Here is a 26,499-nt window from a genome sequence, read left to right as displayed (position 1 = left end):
GGAGATTAGGTTTATGTTAAGATCCAACCATATAGACAGCACTCACTCAGGACACATTCTTGTCAGAAGCTGTCTCCACGGTATTTTGGTCCTTTCCAGATTATTGCCAAGATTGGTTTTGTTGCCTACACACTCCAACTTCCCTCAGATGTCAAGATACATCCCACTTTTCATGTTTCCTTCTGAAGAAACATGTAGTGGATCATCCGATGTAGCCACACATCCTTGTTCGTGTCACTGATCAGGGTCATCTGCTTGTGGAGCCAGTGGCTATTTTGGATAGGAGATTGGTTCGCAGGGGGCTGCTACACAGGTCTTGGTGCAATGGAGCAACAGTTTTCCAGAAGATGCGACGTGGGAGTACTGGTTTGATCTTCACCAGAAATATCCTCACTTCAGTTCTTGAGCACAAGAACTCTTTGGGGAGGGGAGTATTGTTACGTCTGAAATGAATGAAGCTAGCTGGAATTGTACTACTAGGAGTTTGTTATGCCACATCAGAAAGATGGTTGGGTTAGTTACGCCATGTCAGTCATTTTGTTAATTAGTTAGTAATCGGAAGTAGAAGGCTTGTACAGAAAGGGAAAGTTTGTGCGGGAAGTCTGTTATGGAAATTGAAAGATTGCTGGATTAGAAGTCGGTTAGCTAAAGTAGTATAAAGGAAGCTAGGGGAATGGGAGAAGGGTGGTCTGAAGTATTCTTTCCAATTGTATCCATTTCAATTCTCTGTTCTTTGTTCTCTTTTCTGTAATAACATTTCTCTCTCACTTGAGTTGTCTTCTCCAAATTGCAACTCCTATTTGAGAGTATTTCCCAGTGGACTCTACCATCCTTTGCATTAGTTGATGACTTTATGTGTTATTTAAAACTGGCTGATACGGGGGCTCCTGCTCTAGCCCTTTGATGCCATCGCTTGTTAGTCGTCGCAGTGAGGGGTTGTAGTTCGGATTAAACCAGGTGGGCTAATGTAACATCCCGAATATTAGGAGGTTGTTTGTGAAGAAAATATTAAAGTGTATTTCTTTGGGTTTGATTTAAAACCTAATTTTGTTTTTAAAAAAAAGACTAGAAACCCTAATATGGTAGCCAAAAACCCTAGTTTACTTGTGACTAACCGGTTTTCCTAAATCTCTCATATTTTAATTGAAACCCTAATTTTAATTACTGGAATTGGAAAATTCCTCACGTCTTCTTAGAAATTTCCTTTTATTTGAAAATTATTATTTATTAAAACTCTACTATCCAATTGTTCAACTATAAGAGTAAATAAACCTAGAAAATAAGGTTTTACACTTCGGTTTCAAGATTTGAGCAAAATTAGGGTTTTGTGATTTTTCCGCCGGATGAATTTTCGGTACTGGCCAAGGATCAATTTGATGATTAAAAGTGACTTTTAAGTGAGAAATAATATGTGAGTAGTAGCAATGAGGTAAGGTTAGTGAATGGAAAGTAAAAACTCTAGTACGGGTGTTTTTAAGAAAAACGGCGCGAAGCGGCGGGTCCCGCGCATTACCGATTGAACGCACCGCTTGACCACCATTTTTGCTTACCAAACAAATTTATTGAACTTGAACAAAATATCTTCCCCCTCATGATTATAGCTTGACCGAAATTGTGGCTCAAATACAAGGAAAGAAAGAGAAAAATTTTGTGGACAAGAATAGGCCAAGTGTTGGCCAAAAATTGTGGACACAATTACCCTTAACCTCTTACTTCCATATAAGACAAACCAAGCCTCATCTTCCTCCATATTTCTGCATAAGAACCGAGAGAGAGAGAGGGGAGGAACAACAAGAAGAAAAAAAAAAACTCCTTCATTTCATCTTCAATCCAACAACTTAGGGAGAAATCAAACAAAATAAACCGATTAAACTTGTTCTTGAGTGACTAGCTAGTGAGTTGTGGTGTGATACTTGAAGGGGAGAGCTTGTGCTACTCTTGGTGACTTTTATTCAAGGTAAGAGAGTTTATCTCTCCAAGTTTTACTTCTAATCTTGTTATATTAAGCCTAGTAACTTGATTTTATGGATGATGAGCATGTTTTAGTAGTTTTCCCCAATTTATTTGATGAACTAGGGTTCCTGATTTTCTGCTCAAGTTGATGTATGATGCATGAATGTTGCAATTAAAGTTATATAAGGTTGTTTAGTGGTGATTGGAACCAGAAATTTGAGGAAACTACACTTAGAGCTAAAAATTCCAGATTTCTGGAAAATTTCCCAAGCATTCTGTCCGAAATTGTATCTGTATGTTAGAGGCCGAATTGGCCTTTGGTGAAAGAAGAAAAGTTGTAGATAATGGTGTTTTATAGGTGCCTACAAAATTTCAGCTCAATCGGAGCAACGCAGAACGTAAAAAGTCCAAAATACCCCTACTGCTTTAAGAATTTCCCAGTAGTCCGTTTCTTCAGTTCAGTCCAGTTTATCACGATTTTTGACCAGGATCCATTCTGATTTAGCTCTGGACCAAAACATGAAAGTTGTAGTGCTCTGAAGTAGCTTTAAAATACCTCTAAGAACACCTGATTCGGACTTGTGTACACTGAGTTATGTCCATTACAGTGTTCTGCATTTAAACAGCCGGTGAATTGATTTCTGGTTTGGTAATTGGAGAATTTGACCAATTTACATTAGAAACTGGACTAAATGACCTTCATGAACATTGTAGCTCTGTGTCTTAGCTTCGAAACGGCATAGGTTATGCCTCAATCCGATAAGCGTAGCCTCGGATATGTTATTTCCGCATTTGTACGTCAAATCTGTTTTGTGCCACATTGAACTTCTGTACTTGCTACTGTTGTGAATCTTATTATTATGATATTGTGAGCCTATGGAACGGCTCTTGACATGAATGGCTGAGATGTATAATGTTGGGTTGTGTTTGAGAAAAACAATGAAGCCTAAAAGGCTGGAAAATTAGGTAAACACAAAGGGCATGCTGCCCAAATTTACGCTCGAAAACTAGAGAATTACTTGCAACTTGAGTAAGGGTTAAGAGTGATTACTGCTTGAACCATCTAGGGTACTTGAGTATTCTTGTTCCGAGGTATATAAGGAAGGACTTGGCCGAGCTTGTACCCTTGAGAAATGAAATAATGACTATTTGGAATATGTTTCTCTTGTACTTTCGACTCGCATGGCATTTTCAAGTATAAATGTTACAAAGTTTTACCGTTTAAAAAAAGTGAGCAAGTGTTTCACGACTACTATCCGAGTGAATTTCAAATTCTTGATTTTATTGAACGAAACGTCTAAGTTTCGAACTCTAGTCATGTTTCAAAGTTCTCAAACTGAGTTTTATCGCAGATTTGGACTCCGAACTCGGAATATAACCTGAAAGTGACCAGTAAAGGCACTATATCTTTTGGTGAGTGCTTTCAAATACTGAATTGAACTTGATACTTGTACTTGATACGTGCCAATATGATTACATGCCACATGCGTGAATTGTTAGGGCAAGAGTATACTTTATCGCACTTGCCCTTACGTGATATACTTGTTTATTGTTGCAATTGACTTGATATACTTGTTTATGATGCGCGCACTTCCTGGAATTCCAGAAACCCTGTGGCGAGTTACTCTAGTCGAGCCGGCAAGGGCTTGGTCGATTGGGTAACGAACCCTGGGTCTCTTGTATTGTCGAGTGGAGTGATATCTCCTCGACTAATCGGTATACTCGAGTATTACCACCCGTGTTCTTGAGGATTTTGGGCCCAGCTGGGGGTTGAACGGTGGACGGAGAGTCGTTTAAGTGGTGTTCTACTGGATCGGTTTCTTTACTTGAAAGTTGACGGAGTGTCAACTACTACGTGATCAAGCTCCTGATGATGAATGGAAGTTGGCTCCTGAGAGATATCCGTATCCTTATGCTTGAAATGATTATTGTTTATTGGATGATTGTTTCTTATGAAAATTTTTTATACTCGCTCATTTTGAGATTGCTACTTGAAGTGTTATTGCTCACTTTTATGAACTCTTCATGCTCGTTACCTTGCTAAATCGAAAACTTGTATTTATAAATAATGGTCAATTTGCTATTTGGAACCTCACTGGGCTTTTAGCTCATACCACGTTATTTGTTCTCCTTACAGGGGGTACGAGCGAGGCATAAGAGATGTAAAGGCTAGCGTAGTCTAGTTACTTTAGACTGTGTTTTGAATTTTGGTTTTGTACTCGCGCTATTCCTCGAATGGAACATTTGTACTTGGATTGTATATATTTTGAACTAGTTTAAGTATATCAAGACTTTGTACTTTGGTTTCTATCAATGTAAATTATAAGTTGGGATTGCGGATATTATTAATGGTGCTTGGGGTGTGTGCACATGATTTTAGTGAGTGAGTCCTGGCGAGAGCTGGGCAGGCGGTCCGCCAAACCCTCTGGTACGCCTTAGGGGGAGGTGGGGTCGCAACAGCTAACGCACATATTGAATGATTTTAATTATGGTGTATCGTTGGGCTAATGCCCTAGCAATCCCTGTATGTTATTATTTCAAATTCCCACTTTATTGCATTAGGCCCATCTTTTTATGCTTCCTTTAATTTAGAGAATATTTCTAATTGACACATTAGTACATAATATTTAAACACTCAGATTTAATCCACCTCTACATTTAAAACACCTTTTCAAATTAGTTTCATCGTGGTCAAAAAATTAGCACTTGAAACTTCTCTTAACAGGTGTTTCCAAGGTATTACGTAACCAAACCCTAATTTAAATCAACACTACCTAAGGTTAACTAGTGGAGACTATAGCTAAAGTAATCACGACCTTCCTAACTCCTAGCTCGGCCTTTAAATTTTCTTGTGCAATTGCTAAACAACTTTTTAGTCAATGGCAGATTAGAATCTCACCCAAAATCGGTTTGCTCATTGGTGGTTCAGTGGCAAAGGTTACCGTTGGGCAATGTGGGGTGAATATAAGGGTGGCAATTTCCGACATGACCTAAAAATATGACACGAACCTAACACGAAATTAATAGGTTTGGGTTGAGATTTCGTGGGTTCAGATCAGAATCGGGTCGAACCCGATGAACCCGAAAAGAAAACGGATCGAAGAATAACCCGTTTACGAATTAAAAATAATTTAATAAACATAAAAATTATTTTATCTAACTAAACTAAGTTATTCGTTTTTTTTTCAAAGGCATTAATCACTTAATTCTAAATGAATTTATTTAACTTGTGTGAAATTGAAATTATTATATTTGGACAAATAATTTATTATATTATTTTGGGTTAATTCCACTTTGTCCCCCCAAACATTGGATGATTACCCACTTCAGTCCCTAAACTTCAAAATGGGACACTTAAGTCCCTAAACTTATAAATACCTTCCACTTAAGTTCCAAAATTTAAAAAAAGGGACACTTAAATCCCTAAACCCTTATAAAATGGGACACTTCGACCACCAACAGCATTCAGGATTTGTTAACAATTTTCCTTAAGTGGGAGGTATTTATAAGTTTAGGGACTTAAGAGTCCCATTTTGAAGTTTAGGGACTGAAGTGGGTAATCGTCCAAAGTTTGAGGAGACAAAGTGGTATTAACCCTATTATTTTTTACTTTTATACTGTTTTAATTTATTTTATATTTGATTTAGCACAAAAAACTTTTACGGTGTTTTTAATTTATTTTAGATTTGGTTTGGGATTATTTATTTAAATTTTTGTTACTTGATTATGTAATTAGTCTTGTGCGAAATTGATTTTATTAGAAATTACAATGATAAATTAATAAATTAAAATTAAGTTTCGAGTCATGCGGGTCGACCCGCCAACCAGAAATTTTCAAGTTCGGGTTAGGTATCCTGACCTGTTTTGGATTGGCGGATCAGATTCGGGGTCAACGGGTTTTCTGTTATACTCGGGTCTCAATCCGACCCGCAACCCGATTTGGACTAGATTGCCACGCCTAGATGAATATAAGGATTATAAGGTATAAGCCGTGCATGAAGGAGGATAAAAAGAGAAGGAAATAGGGGGTTAAAAAACGAATCAAAGTACTCGGTATTTGAGATTTTGTAAAAACTCATTCAAGTTTGATACGGCAACTAGTTAAACCAAATTTAGACAGCATTTTATATTCGATGGCATTCAAACTCGTCAACTAATCAAACCAAATTTGAACAGTGTTTTGCGTTTGATAACATTCAAACTTGATAAAAGTTCGTTCAAACTCAATTTGACAAATAAATAAGCCAATTTTGAATAAAATTTTAATTTTGTTAAAAATCAAATAAAATTAAATATTAGGGTGTTTGATTTGATTAGTCTCGTTTAGATCCTAGGAGGAAATCAAAAAGTTGATAATAAATTTGATACTAAAAGAAAATGTACAAATATTTAGTAGCCTATGTGGAGAAAAAGAAACTATCCTGGGTGGGTAGACCCATTTGGCCCATTCCTTATAAAAGCCGAACCAATCTCAGTCAATCACGAGCGGGCAGCTTCAACATGGGATTCGTAGTCTCTTTAAACCAAAATTAAACATGGGATTTAGCATCATTTTCCCATATATTCTTTGGATTCTAATAGTATCAAGACATATATCAGACTCCTCAATCGCTATTCGTATCTTTTGAAATGTTAAATACTCGTAAAAGTGTCTGAAATTCAGACATAAAACTATCTAATATAAAAATAAAGAAACAAAATAATGATAGATTTGAAAATTTTTTGTAGTTAAAGAGTGATTTTCAAAATCAGCATCTCTAGCATCATATTCTTTTTTGCACCCTTCTGGGATGCTTTTCTACCATAAGTTATGGAAGTAGGCCTCTATTGCATACCATCAAATTGAATTCTTAAAAGATTGTCTTTTAAATGTTCAAATCTTGTATCGGATCAATTGTCACTAATACATGACTTCTACTAAATTGAAAGAATGTGTAATAGTGCGTCCCTTTAGATTACATGTGAAAATAAATCCTCCTAATTCTCTTGATTCAACTGGACTTTTCATTAAATAAGTTAAAGTAAAAGTAAAAATAGAATTAGTGTAGAAGTTGGTGATTGCCGTTAAATAGATTAAGCTAGAAATAGAAGTAAGATTAATGTAGAAGTCGTTGATTGAAAAAAAAAAGGATGGTTGATGTAATATATGGTAAGAATAGAAGTAAGGTTAACGTAAAAGATGCGGATTAAAAAAAAAAAAAAGGATTGACGTAGGATACATGGTACATAGTACTATTTCAAGTTGAAAAGCTAGCAAAGTTTGGACAAATTCAAACAACTCTGAAAAGGGACAGATGTGGTGATTCAATTCCATCAGTCAATAATCAGTCAATAACTGAAAACCAATAATCACTTGGCACTGAATTCAAAGCAAATGCTTAGCGACGGAGGAAGAAAGAGTGCCAAACAAACGGTGCCAAAATGAAGGGGCCACCGCTAAAAAAGCCAAAGCTGGCCAACCTCAGAAAGTGAAAGCTTACGCTGCATGACAAATCCCATTAAGGTATTGCTTTCTTCCTTTTTGCCAATTAAAAAAAGGCAAAAAAGAGAAAAATTCTGCTAATTCTAGTTTTCTGGATCTTGAACTTAGATTATCAGTATTAATTGCACCATAAAATATATGCAATCATGCACTAAATCCATCAAATATAGACCTGTTTGGATTGCAATTTTTTTTTTTTTTTTTTATAGAAAATGTACTACAGTGATTTTATATGTGTGAGATAAAAAGATGATTGAAAAATCTATTTAAAAAAAGGTCGAAATTTTTTGAGGAAAGATGGCTTTTGAAACAAGGCCTTGGTGTAAAAATGCAATGAATGTATCACTAATAAAAAATTTTGATATTTAAAATAGTACAAATTCAAATTAAGCCTATGTAGCCATCAATTATGTGGTACTAACAATTATAAAGAACCCCACTCCCTAATTTTGTATCCAAGAAGGTCAACATCTCACCCAATGCGAACATTATTGTTGTCAAATATAACAAGTGCTATTACATAATCTGAGGTATAATTTTTGTCATGAGATAATACTTAGCTAATCTTTTTCTATTGGGTACATACTCAAAAATTTGTAAATCTTAAATGTATAAATGTAAATTCAATTTCATAAATAACATGAAAATTGCAACTTGTATGGCCCTAATCCATAGTCCACTAGCTTTACCTCTTAAGGTTGCACTAAAATCCCCTTTCTTTTTAATTTTCTTCCATCTTCCATCTATAGTACTCATTATATTGAGTACTTAGAATGGACATTCAACCACTGAGTTGCCAACCAGAGTGACAACACTCATCCACCTTATAAAATTCCACCACGTTCCTTGACAAATCTAGAACAAGTCTGAAAAGGAGAAATCCACATTAGCAAAATCTAGTCCTGTACGTCCACTGATGTCAATAGTTAAAGAAACATGCAAGACTAGATGATGTACAATAGAGGTCAAGAGAATAAAGGGTTCTCTTCAGTAAGCATCTTTCCTTTTGTTTTTTTGCTTTTCTATTGGGAGGCTCATCAGTCGAATCAGTCCAACTGGAAGAGACCCTTTAGAGCTTAAAAGCAATAGTATAATTTAGCAACATTGTGTCCACACCCCATATGAAAATATTGTCGGCTTATGAAGTAATTATGGCACTTAAAAGTAGTATAGCTCACAAGTGTGGCACAGAGTTTCATGTCTTCATCTGTGCTAGCAATAGATGAATTGTTATGTCTCACAACTCTTGTTCAGAGAAGGCTCTCTGAGTTTACTAGTAAGATTCAGGGGTTTTGTCTCCATAGACACGACATTTATTGCTTGAGAGTGAAAGGAAGATAGAAAGATGAGAATGAGAGAGTGCTGATGAATTTTTTGACTATTGTGTGGAAGATGTGGTAGGTTGATATGATTATGGTCAGCCTTTGTTTCTAAGCTACTTAGGAAGTTGGGATGTTGGAACTGTAGTTTATTTCTTCATTTGAAGGAAATGAAGGTTAAACTTACTTCACCAAGGAAAATTGGAGATTAACATTTGGCTTCTGTTTCTCAGTATAGAGGTTAGCCTTCTATCAGCTTCAAATTTTCATTTCAGTTGTTTCTTTTGTTTATAATGCAGACAAGATAGATTAGTCCCGTTCAGCATATGTAATTGTTGTAGTTAAGTAGATATCAACAAAATCATTTGAGAACCAAAGAGTAGCAAGTGAAGGTGAATAATTTTTTCTACCTTCAGGTATCCATGATGAAACAATAACTTGCTCCTTTTCCTATTGTCCCTTTTGTGCTTTCAACTGTTCCGCTGTTGCAAAAGTTGAGTTTTGAAGATTTTAGTGATTCATGTGTGGAAACAAGTGAATACTTAAGCTTTGAATTAGTCAGCTCTGTTTGTGGGATCTCTTGTTCTGTTGTTCTGCAGGATGGGAAAAGAGGTAGGCCATGCAGCGCTGGTTCTGTTTTTTGCATTGTCAGTCTTAGTTGGCCATTCAGAAAAATTGCAGTCATCCCAGGCACAAACTCTTTTAAGGATTCAACAGTTTTTGAATTTTCCTGAGTCTTTGAGTGGCTGGAAGAATGATACAGATTTCTGCAATCCAGAACCAAGGTCCACTCTTACAGTAGTCTGCTATGAGGAAAGTATAACTCAGCTGCATATAATTGGGGAGAAAGAGACTAATAAGCTTTCTAAGAACTTCTCTATTGATTCATTTGTTACTACACTGGTTAAACTTCCCAATTTGAAGGTCCTCAGGTTGGTTTCTTTGGGTTTATGGGGGGCATTACCAGATAAACTTTCCCGCTTGTCATCTCTGGAAATATTGGACATAAGTTCGAATTTCTTTTACGGTACCATACCTCGAGGAATATTGTCATTAACAGGTCTCCAAGCTCTCATATTTGATGGCAATATGTTTAATGGTAGATTTCCTGATGAGCTGGGATCACTATCAGTTTTGACAGTTTTGAGTATGAGAAATAATTCTTGTAGTGGATCTCTGCCCGATTCCCTAGGAAGTTTGGAAAATCTAAGAATCCTTGCCTTATCCAATAACAATTTCTCTGGAGAAGTGCCTGATCTTAGAAACTTGGAAAACCTTCAGGTTCTAGACTTGGAAAACAATTCTCTTGGACCTCAATTTCCTCCAGTTAATAAAAAAATTGTAAGCCTTGTACTGAGGAAAAATAAATTTACCTATGGCATTCCAGATGAAGTGAAATCCTTCTATCAGCTTGATCACCTAGATGTGTCATCCAACAAATTTGTGGGGCCATTTCCATCATATCTTCTGTCCATGCCATCAATTACATACCTGGATATTTCAGCTAATAGATTTACTGGAATGCTTTTCGAAGATGTGTCTTGCAATACTGAACTTAAGTTTGTGAATTTGTCTGCTAATCTGTTGACTGGGATGGTGCCTAGCTGTCTACTGTCCAATTCAAGAAACAGGATTTTTCAATATGCTGCAAATTGTTTGGCAACGAAGGATGTAACTCAACAACCGAACTCATATTGTCAGAATCAAGCTTTGGCTGTGGGAATCCTGCCTCATCATAGAAGGCAAAAGGAAGCTTCAAAAATAATCCTGGCCTTGAGCATATCTGGAAGTACTATAGGTGCAGTTCTACTACTCGCTCTAGCTTTTGTTCTTGTAAGAAAATTTCTTGCAAAGAATGAAGCACAAAAGCTTCCTGTTAGAATAATTGAAGAAAATGCCTCAACAGGGTACACCTCAAAAATACTTTCAGATGCAAGTAAGTCGTCAATCTTTTCATCTGCTAATGGGAAGTTTATTTGCTGGTGTGAAATGTGATTTTTACTTATAATAATGGAATTTGCTCTTTTTAAATTCACAAAATATTGTGCTCAATGGACTGTGCTTACAAAGTACAAGTTTTGCACATTCTTGAATTTTCCTTTCATTGGCATTCACCATACCTGACAGGTTATCTCAATGGACCAAATCCAGGACTGGTTTACTGGTTATGTAATGTGTGATCAATCTTGCATAGAAAAGCACAAGTTTTTGTAAATTCTTCATTGTACATTGAAACTGTTGTAACAGCACACTCAATTTTAAGCTTCTGCAGTGGCAAGAGCTGAGTTTAAGGAAACAAAATTCTTTATCTTTGACCCTAAAGCCCAAAAAGGTGAAAGCACAACGACAACGTCACAAATTTGGCTTTAAATTTGCCTCTCTCTCCCTCATCCGATAGTCTGCACCCACCTTACAGGTTGATTAAACTGAATAACCATCTGGTCTCAGAAAGAGATGGAGTGATTCAACTGAAGAAGGAGAATGTAACAATCGTACTAATTGATTGCAGTTCTCTTGTTTTAACAATATTTCTTGGATCCATGAATATTCAGTCTAGAATAGAAATATATCTAGTCATCTGGATATCTTTGATCCTAAAGCAGCTATGAAGCATTAATGAGAGTCTTAACAACTAATCAGCAAGTTCTCCAGGATATATTACACAAGCAATGAAGCTTGGAGCAATAGGTCTTCCAGCCTACAGGACCTTTTCACTGGAAGAGCTTGAGGAGGCAACAAACAACTTTGACACATCATCCTTCATAGGGGAAGGCTCTTGTGGTCAGGTAAATGTGTTATTCATAACAATTTCCCAATGCAAATTGAATTGTTGTACTAGCATCAATATGTTGGCTTTCAGTGTCTTCACTTCATCTTAGGGTTCTCCCGAACCGTTTATGAGAAGACAGTTGAAGAAAATATGAAACTGAAATTATTTGAGTATGAGACGTTGGAGTAATTCCCTCCAATTGATATTTCTTACTAGTATTCAACTCATTGTTTGTCTTTACAGTCGCCATTTTTATCTTACCCTCCATACTATGTGATGATGAAACCAATTGTGTAGAAAAGTTTAAGTTCACTTATATAAACCCTATCTGCCAAAAATGATTCTGCCAAAAATGCTTTGATCAATACTCTTTGTTCCATTGCTTTGTGTCTGCTGTATAGACAACTCTTCTCCTGAAGCAAAATCTACTTCCCTTCTATGCGAGTTAGGGGCGAATCCTTGCCATTGTCATCCGTAACCACAAGTTCTATCCTCTGAGCTACATTCTGATCTCACACTGATTTCTTCCAGAACATAGCTCAGTAAAAAGACCCACATCTCACCAATCATTTCAGGTTAATTTGTAACAGATATTTTATCTAATCGGTAATCAACTTTCTGCAGGTTGTGAAGTTGGAGAGAATGGTTTTTTGGATATAATCGTAAAGAATTAGATATTTAATCTTCATGTTTTATATTCTAAGAACTGGTAAAAATAAAAGGTACAATTGGTATATATATTAATGCGTGGTTAATGAAACCTGAATCTGAAAGTTATATGCATACACCAACTTTACTTCTGGCATAAATTGACTATGCAGTATGGCCGTCACCTGTTCTTCACATGTGGAAATTAGTCATATAGACTAATTCAAAATTACAGAAACTGTTTGCTGTGACACCTGCTGCCTATTGTGTTTTTGGGATAGTTCTTCCCAAAATATGAAGCCATAGACTACTTAAATGACTATGCAGTATGGCTGTAACCTGTTCTTCACATGTGGAAATTAGTCATATAGACTAATTCAAAATTACAGAAACTGTTTGCTGTGACACCTGCCGCCTATTGTGTTTTTGGGAAGTTCTTCCCAAAATATGAAGCCATAGACTACTTAAATGACTATGCAGTATGGCTGTAACCTGTTCTTCACATGTGGAAATGAGTCATATAGACTAATTCAAAATTACAGAAACTGTTTGCTGTGACACATGCCGCCAATTTGTGTTTTTGGGATAGTTCTTCCCAAAATATGAAGCCATAGACTACTTAAATGACTATAGCTGAAATTTTCTTTGCCATTGACTCAGATGTACAGAGGCCAGATGAAGGATGGTACCTACGTTGCTATTAGATGCCTGAAAATGAAAAGAAGGCACAGCACTCAAGATTTCTTGCATCACATTGAATTAATATCGAAACTAAGACATCAGCATCTGGTCAGTGCTCTTGGCCACTGCTTCGAGTGTTACTTGGATGATTCAAGTGTGAGCAGAATATTCCTTGTCTTTGAATATGTTCCAAATGGGACATTGAGGAGCTGGATATCAGGTATTCCAAATGTTTTATGATATCAGTATGCATATTCAAATCATGTTCTTTCATGAAAAAAGATTTGGCTGGATGCAGTAGATAACATCTTATAAGCCGACATCTCTTTAAAAGAATACCACTTGCATTAGTAGCATGTATAATTTTCTGATTTCAGTGAGTCATCCACCTAGCGGATTCACCATCAGCTAACTTTTTAAACTCTTTTAAGAAAAGCACGCTGTCTAATCAAATTAGGAATTAGTTGATTATCTATGCTATTCAACTTGCAAACTGTTTTGATTTTCTGTTCTTTTACAATTTTAAGTGGATCTCATTGTTATATGACAGATAGACGTGCCAGATCGAAACTTAATTGGACACAACGTATTGCAGCTGCAATTGGGGTAGCAAAGGGTATACAATTCCTGCATACAGGAATAGTGCCTGGTATCTTTCCAAATTATTTGAAAATAACAGATGTTCTATTGGATCAGAACCTTGTTGCAAAAGTTAGTAGCTATAACCTGCCTTTGCTAGCAGAGCATATGGGAAAGGTATGAAACTTGAATGAAGAATTTTAAATTCTAGTATTGTAAGATGTTTTCTTGCACAAGATAGGTGTTGAAAGCTACTTAATTTTACAGGATGATGTTCATAGTTCGAATACATCTACACAGTTGAAGAACCTAAGGTTTGTTCTTGTCCAACTTTCTGCATTCTGGTCTCTGCTTAACGAGACGAATAGTTAACAACACAGGACTTCCTTTACTTGCAAGATTTCTGGTTACTGCTATTCATCAATAGCCAAATTCATACCTTTACACTGTAAGCCTTTACTTGAAAACCTTGTGCTCAAGGGGCACAACTATTGATCTGGGAATTTAACTTTCTCAGCAACTTTTTCTGCTGCATCTACTGTTTTTGACTAACCATTCATCTTTTGTATTGTCTTCCACATATATTTTCATTGGCATTTACTCAATATTCATTTTTTTTTAACTTTTGGAAGTCAAATACTTGAGAAAAATCTGCAAACTATCAGTTGTTACAAGTCCTCTTCCTTTTGTATAAAGTCACAAGTGCTTGGACTTGTACCGTCAATTACATGACTGATACCAAATAGGTGGTGCACTTCTTAAAATTTCGATAAGAAATGCTTAAACTACACTCTTGGTTCACAGGGTAATGCATCAAGAAAAGTTCGATATCTATGACTTTGGGATAATATTGCTGGAGATCATCTCCGGAAGGCTAATAATTTCCGAGAGAGAAGTGGTGGTTCTCAAAGATCAGGTATATAAATGTAACTTTATCAGATCTAACTTGTCTTTGGAGCCAAAGCTCAGGTTTGGACTAGTTACAGATACTACTCAGCATCAATATTGCGAAATTTTCTTTTCTTTGTTCTCAATTTGCGTAGTGTTGGATTCCATGTTTTGTTTGTTCTCAGTTAGCAAACTCCACTTTGCAGAATGTTCTTCTTCTTTTCTTTTCTTTTGAATTTTTTTAGGAGTTATATGATACAGAATCCAATTCTGCTGAAATCTAATAGCGAAATGCTAAATTTAAAGGAAATTTAGAAGCTGTAGACAGGTAAAAAATGCTCCATAGGTCCTGAGGTTAATGAGACTTGTGCTCTCACTCTTGTCTGGTGCTGCTGGCTTTAAGTATATTGCTTTGCCCTTGAGACATTAACTCATATAATCATATCATACATAGGAAAAAGAGAATAATACAAAGCTGCTATTTTGCTTTGAAATAGAAGCTATAGACAGGTACAAATACATTGCTTCCCCTTTTTTGACAATAATTCCTATGATACACCAATTAGGCAGGAATAGTTGGCTAGTGCAACCTTTGTTGAAGGTTGACAATGATTGGCCCAGAAGAAAAAAAATGCAAGATTAAGATCATGTAGTGTCCATCCTTTTTAACACCATACGTCTGGTCCATAAAATTAATCCAAAATTACCTTCTATTCAAAGTCATTTGCATTCTGAAAAAATCAACTTATATTTTGTTGAAATGAACAAAATCTTTCCGGAACAGTTACATTTTCCCCCCCTCCCTGTCACACTTAAGGGAAAAAAGAACAAAACAAAACTGCAATTTTGTAATGACAGTGAAGACAATATAGTCATGAAGTCCCTGCAAGTTGTAAGACCTTCAATTAGGGTAATCATATTTGCATTTAGCAATATATGGCATCTCAAAAGGACCTTAATAGGAGTGCCTAGGCCAGGACATGCCATGTAATCTCTAATATCTGTAATCTGATAAACAAACATGAGACCTTCACCTAATCAAATTTAAGCATTTTTGTTCCACTTATTGTGCGTGTGCGGCCGCATGAGAGAGAGAGAGAGAGAGAGAGAGAGAGAGATGCATCATCCTAATAGGTTTCTCGATATCTTGGGGAGATTTTCTTTATTTTGAATCCACAAGTTGGCATTTATAGAAAAGCAGAATCTGTGAGCCTGACTGATAATTATTGACTTCCATCAGTTGTAGGTGTACAGAACTGAGTGTTCTACCAAAGTTGTTCTCAACGCCCATGAATGAAAAGAATTTGTTTTTTCCTGTCATGCAGCTACAAGCAGTCATTACAGCAGATGATGCATCCAGAAAGAGAGTGGTCGATCCGGCTGTTAGTGATGCATGTTCGGACCAATCACTGAAAACTATGATCGAGATTTGCTGCAAATGTTTGCTCCAGAATCCTGCAGATAGACCTTCAGTTGAGGATATCCTCTGGAATTTGCAATTTGCTGCTCAGGTTCAGGATGGATGGAGAGGGGAGTCCTTCCACAGCAGTGACGGCTCTCCAGTTTCATCCTTCAAACCTCCACACCAACGGCTCACAATTCCTTGGCATTAGCATTTAGTACTACTATTTTGTAAAAATCAAGTGTTCTAATATGGAGTCATTTGACATAAATCAAACTCTTAACTCAATTAGAAGATAGCATAAACCTGCTTTTTGGATTTTAATTTGGATCTTTTACAAAGGCAACTTTACAAAATTCAAAAGCAATAGAGAACTGGTCACATCATCTCAAAACACAAAATCTCGTTTTAGTCTGATCATGCTTACTTGCCTAAAACCAAACGATACCAATTTTATAAATATTAATACTTGATATTACAAGAGTTAATTACAAAAAGGGGTAACTACCCCCATATCCTTTCTAGCTAGTTCTGATAACCAAAATGGGAATGCTCCCTCCCATTCAATCATCCTAACTGACTTAACTGCAAATTGAGCCATAGCATGGCTACAACTATTAGCAGTTCTGGGAACGAACAAAAACAAACAGCTTTCAAAGTTCTTCTTCAAGTCTTCAATGTCTTCCAGGATCGTTTGTACCTTACAATCTTGCACATTGCTTGAGTTGATTAGGCTCACCACAAATTTGCAATCAGATTGGACCTCTATTGTAGTCCACCCTGCAGTTGTGGCCTAAAAGCTCTATTCATGCTCGATAGCTTTCACAGTTCCAGCTTATGTGTTTAAACGGTCTAAGTGAACCAAATACAAGACTAGTTTTACTGGTGCCATCCTATTCTTTATATAGATTACCTAATCAGAAATGGTAAAACTGGTCAACTTTATATAAAGAAAAATAAAAATAAAAATTCCCGCCGTCATAATTAATATGGTTATCTTAGAATTGGACTAAACATCCACTTATCCATGTCTACAACTGCACCTATTCACACTGCCGTAATAATCATAATTGCAAAATGTTTACACCTCTCCATCTTTGCACTCCATACCCTTTACCATGCATAATTCTTTTTTTCCTTCCTTAATTTACTCTAATCATCTATTTATGACGAATATAAATAGTCAATACTGTACTTAAATGGCTGGAAAATAGACTAAAAACACTGCTTTTGCACCAACAAATCCAAATAAATAGAAATATTGACCCTTAAACAAAAAACTCAAACAGGATGGTTGAAAATTGCCTTATACAAGAAACAACAAATGTCATTAAGAAAAAGGAGCCAAAATTGCAGAATCTCCACCCAACAATAATTTGTGGCCTGAAGAGTTTAAGATAATATTGCTCCACCTTAAACTCTTAACTTCTGAAGAATATATCTTCATCAATTTAGCATAGGCAAAAATTGGTAGAACGTACAGAAGACAAACTCAAAAAAAAAATTAGAAAGGCAAATGCTCCTGAGGGATTCTTTTGTCAACTTTACCAACTCTTTGGGGAGGCCAGACAATATGTGTGACCCTTCCATGAACCAAACCCAAAGGAATCTGGAAGTAAACCATCAAGAAATTCATTAGCTAACAAAGCCTTTTTCTACAAATGCAGACATACAGAGACTTAATCCAGCAATAACCATTTATGTCAAAAGCAGGAATCTCAAACATTTATTTTGGACTAAAAATGTTTTCACAACTTGTTGCCCTACTGTGGTCAGCAAACATGTATTATCATATGCATTCAACATCTTTTTTTGGGTAACTACATGCATTTAACTTTTGTCCGTTCAATGATCTAAAACATCCAGTACAACAGCATTTCCAGACATGACATAATCTAAGCAGGCACTTTGAATTGTAAAAGAGCATGATTATTGATAATTAAATGCTACGAACAAACCATCAACAATTTAACAAACACAGACGCAAATCCCGTGGAAATACACATAAATATAGGTGAATAAACACAAAGAGGGCATCTTTTTTTCTTTTCTTGTTAGTACTCTACATACTCCTTAAACTGAATTCAAAAGTACGGTGAAGAATGTCTATACCGGTCCAAAGGATCTTGAGTCCAAACTAAACACTGAATTGTCTCCCTCAACCCAGCAATGCCCTTTCGGGACCACAATAGCATCGTAAGAGTGAGGAGTACTGATCCAGTCACCAGGTAGGGCAGTTATTCTCTTTATATGCATTTCCCTATGATTACTAGGAGAGCTGCACAAAGCCATGATTTAAAAAAAATCACTATCAACAACATTCCATGAGATTAACTCCACTAAGCTAAATTTTTAAAGGCAAACACAGAATGCACCATAACATCTAAAATTAGGCCGCCAACTCATTTATCAAGTCTAAGCTTGGCATCAAATCATGATTTTCAACTGCAAATTGAGTCCCAAGAAATTTTTGGTCTACAGATCATCTATAATAAATTATGCTTTGTATCCATGCAATGTTCTCCATTCCATCTATAGTTTTGTTTATCCACTAAGCCTCAAAGTAATATTCTTTTAACCAATTACCATTATAAGTCACTCAACAAGTTTGTGCATATTCACAACGTAAAACTGCTTTTCTAAGTTTATGTATCAGCTTAAGCATAGCTCAAAAATCATGTGGCTCAAGCACATATTTACACCAGCAGGAAATAAGAGGGAGAAATTCTCTCATCCAGAAGTAGCAAAAAGGAACCTACCAGAAGACCACCACATCACCACATGAGAACTTGTACTTTTCGAGGCAAAATTTCTCCACAAGGACACGGTCATCTACAATAGACTTATCATTAACATTAAAAGTTAAGCATATAAGTGCAAAACTTGGTGCATTAGCATACTTGTTCAGAAGACAACAAAGAAGATAAGAAAGTTACCAGTCAAGGATCCTGTATAACTGCTGATTTGGGGATTAAAAGTAGGAGACATTGAATAACCTCGAACAGGAACAATGCTAAAATACCGGTCAGATACCGTAAGGCCTATGAGGCCAATGGTGAAAAACTTCTTAGCCGAGTTCCATAAAAAATTTCGAGTCCCCATATGCGCACCAAAATCACCTAAGCCCAGAAACCATATCTGAAATACATTCACCAAAGGAATAAGACTCTGCAATGAAAGGGGAAAAAAATCAGAGAAAAAGTATTGCTCCGTTATTTGGTGGACGCATTTTATTCGGACTGAGTCGACTCCGGAACTCAAAAGAGCGGCCAAGTCTACCGAGTAACGGAGGCTTTCACCATGATTTTCAAAGAAAAAAAATTACCCGTGTCCAATTTGTGAGAAATTGCACAGAAAGACAGAAATAGCAAATCAATCTTCAACCCAAAATGCTCTCTTTGCAGACTCTTCACCAAACAGTAGATGGGTGGCAGAGGTTCAAGAGAAGGAGGAACAAAAATAAAAGGGCGAAGAAGACAAGGAGGCTCTCATATCATACGCAAGGCGGCGGGCGGTGGTGAAATTTGGAAAGGAGAAGGAGGAAAGAAGAATGAAAGGCTGACTCGAGGGAGAAGACGGCTACGCCTACGGTATAGGTCAAAGTCAAGCACGGTGACATAAGGGGATAATTGCAGAAACCTCCCCTGAGGCTTCTAACATATCACTTGGTACCTTTAAACTTTGAAAAATGTCACTCGCCTCCCTTATTTTGGAATTTTTTTTCTAACTTGTGCAACCCACATCAAAATATAATAATTAGAAAACTCATTTTAGAATAGATAATATAATCTCATTCTATAATTACCCTTTTCTTGTGGAATCTTAATTGTCATATCACATTAATTTTATTTCTCAATTTTTATCAACTTGGTCAATATGATTCTTTAATTGAAATTAAAAAGTCGGTAATGGGTTCGAAAGACTCTTAATATTGTTTTATGTCACGAGTTCGAACAATAAATATTAAGATATTTAAAATTATAGATAATTTACAATACTTGTAAAAATAACTTGAAAATTTTATAGTAATGAAAATAATCTTTTTTGGAAACATCACAAACAAGTTTATATATAATTTTTAGCATTTTTTTATTATTCTAGTTTGCAAGCTATTGACTTGGATTAAAAAAATTAGAAAACTTAGAAAATATGAAGTATTTATAAAACTCTTTAAATTAACTCAATACACTTTACAGTAAAGAAAATAATACTTTTGTAACTTGGAAAGTCTTCAAATACACTTTGAAATATTTTGTGTTTTAAAAGCGCACTATATTTTATCCTGTTAGAATTAAAATTTCATGCTTTTGGATTTTGTTTTTAAATTATCATTAATATACTCAAGTTTCTTAAATTATTATATATGTTAAGGAGTAGCACTCCTTTTTTATTTGGCTTTTTTTTAATCCCCATGTACTGAAAACTTTGGTCTATTCCCCTACAGTCCTTGGTTTAAAAAAGTTTTTATACTAAAAAGTAAGATAACAAAAGGGTAAATTCAGAATAAAATTATATTCTCTCTCCCAAAATGAGTTCTTTAAAATTATATTTTGAAATAGATTTCAAATGCTACAAAAAACTTAAATTAAGAGAGACAAGTGAGATATTTAAAAATTGCTGCCAAGTGATTCTATTAGAAACCTCCGTAGAGGTTTACGAAATTATTCCAAAGATAAAATTATATGTCTTTAATTTGCAAGTAATGGATGAATTGAATTAAGTAAACAATAGAATTAATAAACTACTTGGGCCTTTTTTCGCTATGTGTCATGGTGTAAGGGTGGCAATGGGTCGTGTCGTGTACTTATTGTGTTTTGTCATTATCATTTTCATCTCAGAAAAATCTCAACCCTAACCCAACCCATTAGACTTTCATTTTGTGCTATGTCATGATCTATTTGTTAACGAGTTGATTCAAACGAACTCGCGTAACTCGTTAAATACTCTACACTTATCGTGTCGTATCGTTATCGTGTTTATGTTAGAAAATCTCAACCCTAATCCAACCAATTAGACTTTCATGTCGTGTCATGACCTGTTTGTTAACAGGTTGATCCAACCCAACCCGCATAACCTATTAAATACTCTATACGATTAAAATAGTTTTGATGTGATGCATTATTTTGCCAAATCAACCTATTGAGCTATGCAAGAAGCACTCTAGCATTTTAATCACTTATTTTAACCCATTTGATCATGTAATCGACTAATGTTACTATTGTTAAAACTCACTGTAAATTTTTTGAAATACATAGTCAACATAAAATTTAAAGTTTTCAAAACATTAAAAAAATGATAGATGATGAAGCTTCCCAAGCATAATATAAGTTACAAAGTCAACCTTATTTGGATTGCTATTTTTGAAAAATTTCTCCACATTTTGTGAATATTCCTTCTACACATATTTCAATCACCCTTTATCTCACATATATAACATCCTATAAGAAGTATTAAAGTAATTTTTCTCCAAAAACTCTCTAGAAAGTGAGATCCAATTAACCTTTTAGAAACATGGTAGGATATTTCCATAAATGAGAAGATACAAAATATGAGTTTTTAAAACATCTAATTGAAATGTTCAAGCCAAGTTTAATCGTTCTTAGTTTTTACAAAATACTCAAAATGGCTTCTATAGTGTTAATTATTATTATAAAATAAGCACCTTATCGGGTTAGTGTGTCAACCTGCTGGTTGACCAAACCCAACTCACTTACATTCGTGTCACTAACAAGCTGACCCACTAATGATCCATTAAAATTCATTTCGTGCTAAAACCTATTAATTACGGATCATGTTCCAGTCGTATTGTCGTGTCGTGCCAGAAATTGCCATCCCTATCGTTGGATGTCTCTATTGGATAATGATTGCCTGAAAACTCATATATATAAAGTGGCAACAAAAAAAGAAAAATAATTTTAAACCAAAAAATTTTTGTCTATAGCACAACACAAAATCAAGTATTGAATTAATTACATTTACCTCTCCATTTTGACCAAACTACCAATACCTCTTGAGGTTCAAAAGTAACAGTCATCCCATTTGACTTAACAATTGGTAGATGGCATTAAGCATTTTAAAAAACTAGTATAAATACTCGTGCTATGCACAGCAGATTACATTTTTGAAAAAAATTACAATCTATGGAGGAATTTAAAAATAGTAAAATATTATAATCACGGGCACATGAAAGTATATTTAAAAAAATGAAATATTGTAACAATAGTTCAATATATGATAAAAACATCTCCATTATTTATAAACTATCACTTTGATGAAGGTTGGATCTTGAAAAAAAATAGAAATCTATATCATAAATTGAGCGACATAAGGGTCCAATTAAATATAATTGAATATTTAATTTGATAAATAAATGAAATACTTACAAACATTTTGCCTTTGATTTGATAATCTTCTACGAAGGTGTTAACATCCTTCACACCGATCAACTCTGAGCACGAATGCCAGTATTTGGGGGGGGGGTTTAATTAATTCTGTTGATTTTTGTGGAGTTTGTACTATAAATGAGAATGTACGATTTTTGCATGAATTAATGTGTTGGTCAAACAATGCACCTCCATTTTCCTGACAATTAAAAGCATGCATAATTCAAAATTATCTTTTGTTTTAGACAGTTTGTAAATAATATTGTATAAAAATATATACATATAAATAATGTATACCTTTGTTTTTAAATCTCTAAGATAAGAAGCATCACAACAAAACATGAATCATGCATGCTTGTCTTGAAGAGCAAGGTATAGGTTACCACTGGAATCTCTAACTTCTATGTTAACATTGTATCTGTTCAGAAGAAATTGTGATATATGATGCAAAAAATTATATTAAAATTTAAAATATATGAAAATAATTACCTGATAATAGTGTCGACTACGTCATTACAATGGATACACACCAATTTTGCAAAATGAGATTAACATGATTGTCCACAATTTTTGCATAACTCATGGAACATATTGTCTATGTTGATACTTTGAATGTAAGCAAGTATCCGAAAATATTTAACCTAAAACCATCCAAAGAATGTATAGATTACATTAATTCGAAACTACATGTAGATACTCGTTCATTACTTAATTAATTGAGAGGAATTGTACTGTAGGTATAACTGCATATTTGGATATCCATATTCTCTTAGCATTTGATATCAACAATGCTAGGGACATTGTAAAATTGCATGACTGCAACCACGCACTAATTTCTGAGCACATTTATCATTCTCAAACCTGCAAATTTTTCAAATACATATTCGTAAGGGTATGAAATATTATTAATAATTTAATATTTTGGTATTTGTAAAACTTACCAATTATGTAGGTATTGAGCAAAGTCCAAGTAGCAATTCACATACAATTTGCTTGCTTGAATAGTATAAAGTGACGGTCCTGCACAATGTGCTATATTTATTGATAAACTATAAAAATTAAATAAAATAAAGTGAAAATAAATTGAATTACCTTTATAATTTCTCACACAAATACCACAGGCTAGCAAAACATTTTTGTAATAGTTTGATGCAAGTGTTCACCATCATCAGTTGCAAATTTATCACATAAAGTCAACTGAACTACTGTCAAACTTCATTTAGAGAATTTTGGTAAGTATAAATCAAAATTTGTAGAATATAAAATATTTCAAAGATATTGAATCTATTAACTAACCTTTTGTCAAGTAAAAGTATGTCACACTTAGTTTTATCATTGATAGATGTTTGATAGTGTGAACCAACAGATACAATTAAACCAATTACATCTGCAAAAGATCAAAAAGTATAAGTAATACCAGTTCAAATATACAACTTAAATAGAAGTATGGTTAATTATGAATGAAATACCTATCAATTGCAAATCATTGTCCATGTGCTGTTCTGTATCTCTTAGTTTGACCAGATTAAACTTGAAACGGGGTATGGTTCGACAATCATCTAAAATATTCACTATCTTCGTATCGTTTCCAAACGATAATTGGTACTAATGCGGTGCAAGCTGTTATTTAAGATCTGTCGAAATTATATACATATATTTTTTGAAACCAGTATACCTTGCCTTCATGGAGATGATCTGCGAAAATGTTTATTATATTACTGCCTCTTATAAGTCCCTGCATGACAAATTTATGATAGTTTTCAACAGATTAGTAAATATTCAATATTCTATATTCAATATAATAAATAACATACGCTCTTAATTATTACCTGATCATCTACAAAAAGTATCTTGATACATCCCGAACGTTGAAGCACTCCATATATGGTCATATTTATTAATCGAAACAATCTAACCTTTACATTCCATCAGTATCCGCAAGGATCTAGATAGAGAAAAGGTATACATCGAATACTGTAAATTATTATAATATAGCATGAAGGTTAATTATTTAAACACTGTAGTTGAGACAGCAAGTAACACAAATTCAAAGAAGTACAAAAAAATGTCAAAGTGTGAAGCATATATAGTACATATAATATGAAGTAAATATACTATTTTTTTAAACAAAGCGATGTCCACAATTTATCAAAGGGAGTCAAAAATCTCACGATACACAATATTTTTTGTGTAATTCCATGGATCATTATCTCTATTAACAATGAGTATTTTCAATCCAACTGGCGAAGTAGCACGGGACAGAGCAACATAAAGTTGACCATGTGCAAACACAGGTTCAGGAAGGTAAACGCCAACATTTTTCAATGTTTGGCCCTGACTTTTGTTGATAGTCATTGCAAATGCCACTTTCACAGGAAATTGTCTCCTTTTAATTGGAAAAGGAGTCCGTGCACTCTGTGGTGTTAAAGAGATATGAGGTATGAGTACTAAATCTCTAATATTAGATCCTGTTATGACTTTTGCCTTGAGAACTTTATCCCCTATTCTAGTAACGACAAGTCGTGTTCCATTGCAAAGACCTTCTGACTGATTGAGATTTCTCAAAAAAATTATAGGAGTTCCTTCTTTAAGTCCAAAAAATGATTTGAAAGTCTAGGAAAATTCAAAAAATGCAACATTTCAAGAGATTCATATTTTCAACAATGTCACCTTTAGTATTGCAAAAAGTATCAGCACTCATATAGGCACGTGATTGACTAAGAAGTATTGATGGCATCTTATCATTCAACTTGTCAACATCACCATTTTTTGGAGCCAAAATAGCACATTCCTTGAGGTAAGTGCTATTTTTGTATGAATTTCTCAAATTTGGATAGACAGAATCTATTAACCGCATCAAAGATTGACTGTCATTTTTTATGAGAAATTGCGACAGCATCCGAATCCAATTTGATTCCCCAAATTCAGCAAGTAAAATTGCTGAAACCTTTCCTTCACCAACAGACAACAACTAATTTGCAAAATCTGTCAATTGCTGGCGCATATTTTCAAGAAGAGGTAAATTCATTAATTGCATATTTATTTTAAGATCCAGTACTCTACAGTGATCCCAAATCGTTGATCTTTTATTGTAGCTGATACTGTTGCTTTTCTTCTACCATTAGAAACAATCGGTAATATTTGTCGAAAATCACCACCCAAAACAACCAATTTTCCTCCGAAAATACAATCCTCAGAATCATTTTCACTCAACTTTAAAATATCCTTGAAAGTTCTATCCACCGCTTCAAATCCATGTCAATGTGTCATTGGAGTTTCGTCCCAAATTATCAAAGATGTCTCTCTAATTAATTTGGCTAAGTCAAAATTTTTATTGATTGAACAACTTGATGACATATCCAAATTAATAGGAATTTTGAAATGTGAATGCGCTGTCCTTCCATCTGGTAAGAGTGTTGCAGCAATGCCTGATGATGCAACTGAAAGAACAATTTTTCTCTGCGATCTAATTCGAGCAATAAATGTTCTCCATAAATAAGTTTTACCTGTCCCACCACTTCCATACACAAAAAATAGTCCTCCGTGATTATGTGTGTATGATTCCATAATAAGATCATATGCTTTCAATTGATCCTCATTCAAACTAGCATATAAATTATCAAATAATTGTTGCTCTGATGTAAAATCGTAATCAAGCTCTTCTCTTATAAGTCTATTCATGGAAAACTGAGCATTTTCAAATGACGGCAATGGCATTGGTGAAAAATCTCATAAAGATTGACCATTTTTATTCAAAATGAGTTCGAGTTCAACTAATTCCAAATTTTGTAACTCATCATCATCAATGCATATTTGAGAGTTTCCCATATCCCTTCTGATCTGATATTGCAAATCATCTGTCATACTTTTCCAGTGACGCTACCATATATCAAAAGGGTTAGTTACTTCAGAATGCATAAGTATTGTACAATACATGTTTCGTAATTTTTTGGCAGATGCCCATGTAGATGCTTCAGCTAAAGCTTCATTCCACTCATTATAATCATCTGAAAGACCAAGTGTTGCACATGCAGCTTTGAATGTTGGATGCACAACTCCATCAATAGTTCTCAAATGTTCAAAACTTCGTCCATCACGAATTTTATGCAGCAACATTCTCAAATAGTATCGCTCACCAGAATGAGGATGTGCATATGGTAGCCTTGCAATCTGGACTCCCATAGACGTTTATTTTGGTTCCAATTTCACTTACTCGGAAACTCCACAAACATCAAGTTTCTAGCTGAAACATCGCTTTGATTTATTTCAAACCATTTCGTCAACATTGTGTCATGTATGTGATCACGATCAAGAACGTCATAAAGATGATTATCATCGTTAAATATCACAAATTGATGATCAGGAAGATGATACTGCAATCTAATCACTAATGG

The 26,499-nt window shown here is 34.8% G+C and overlaps 3 protein-coding genes and 1 long non-coding RNA gene across 6 annotated transcripts; 2 read left to right on the top strand and 2 right to left on the bottom strand.

Moving 5' to 3' along the window:
• Positions 1 to 3,054: 3,054 nt before the first annotated feature.
• Positions 3,055 to 4,261, top strand: LOC140008113 (uncharacterized). The gene is made up of 2 exons (XR_011815519.1): positions 3,055 to 3,366; positions 4,091 to 4,261. It is a non-coding gene; the product is annotated as an uncharacterized lncRNA (long non-coding RNA).
• Positions 4,262 to 8,296: 4,035 nt separating this feature from the next.
• LOC113691852 (probable inactive leucine-rich repeat receptor-like protein kinase At3g03770) lies at positions 8,297 to 16,046 on the top strand. Of its 2 annotated transcripts, none has more exons than XM_027210177.2 (8): positions 8,297 to 8,994; positions 9,354 to 10,690; positions 11,407 to 11,540; positions 12,833 to 13,073; positions 13,404 to 13,609; positions 13,700 to 13,746; positions 14,237 to 14,348; positions 15,646 to 16,046. In XM_027210177.2, the coding sequence occupies exons 2-8, from the start codon at positions 9,355 to 9,357 to the stop codon at positions 15,931 to 15,933; spliced, it is 2,364 nt and encodes a 787-aa protein (XP_027065978.1). In that variant the 5' UTR covers positions 8,297 to 8,994; position 9,354; the 3' UTR covers positions 15,934 to 16,046. The 2 variants fall into 2 exon arrangements, with proteins under 2 accessions (XP_027065978.1, XP_027065977.1); XM_027210176.2 differs by having other exon boundaries at positions 8,298 to 8,994; positions 9,171 to 10,690.
• A 904-nt stretch (positions 16,047 to 16,950) lies between these two features.
• LOC113691853 (uncharacterized) lies at positions 16,951 to 19,298 on the bottom strand. 2 transcript variants are annotated; one of them, XM_027210180.2, is made up of 5 exons: positions 19,048 to 19,298; positions 18,659 to 18,890; positions 18,482 to 18,554; positions 17,835 to 18,000; positions 16,951 to 17,331 (listed from the first exon to the last, which is right to left on the bottom strand). In XM_027210180.2, the coding sequence occupies exons 2-5, from the start codon at positions 18,822 to 18,824 to the stop codon at positions 17,227 to 17,229; spliced, it is 510 nt and encodes a 169-aa protein (XP_027065981.1). In that variant the 5' UTR covers positions 18,825 to 18,890; positions 19,048 to 19,298; the 3' UTR covers positions 16,951 to 17,226. The 2 variants fall into 2 exon arrangements, with proteins under 2 accessions (XP_027065981.1, XP_027065982.1); XM_027210181.2 differs by having other exon boundaries at positions 18,659 to 18,860.
• A 4,955-nt stretch (positions 19,299 to 24,253) lies between these two features.
• LOC113693269 (uncharacterized) lies at positions 24,254 to 26,287 on the bottom strand. Its single transcript, XM_072053677.1, has 4 exons — positions 26,012 to 26,287; positions 25,612 to 25,792; positions 24,768 to 25,057; positions 24,254 to 24,652 (listed from the first exon to the last, which is right to left on the bottom strand). Exons 1-4 carry the CDS (start codon positions 26,285 to 26,287, stop codon positions 24,254 to 24,256), a joined length of 1,146 nt encoding a protein of 381 aa, XP_071909778.1.
• Between the last annotated feature and the right edge of the window lie 212 nt (positions 26,288 to 26,499).

This window comes from Coffea arabica, chromosome 6c (assembly GCF_036785885.1).
Source record: "Coffea arabica cultivar ET-39 chromosome 6c, Coffea Arabica ET-39 HiFi, whole genome shotgun sequence".
Lineage (NCBI taxonomy): Eukaryota > Viridiplantae > Streptophyta > Magnoliopsida > Gentianales > Rubiaceae > Coffea > Coffea arabica.
This window is presented reverse-complemented; position numbering and strand designations above follow the sequence as displayed.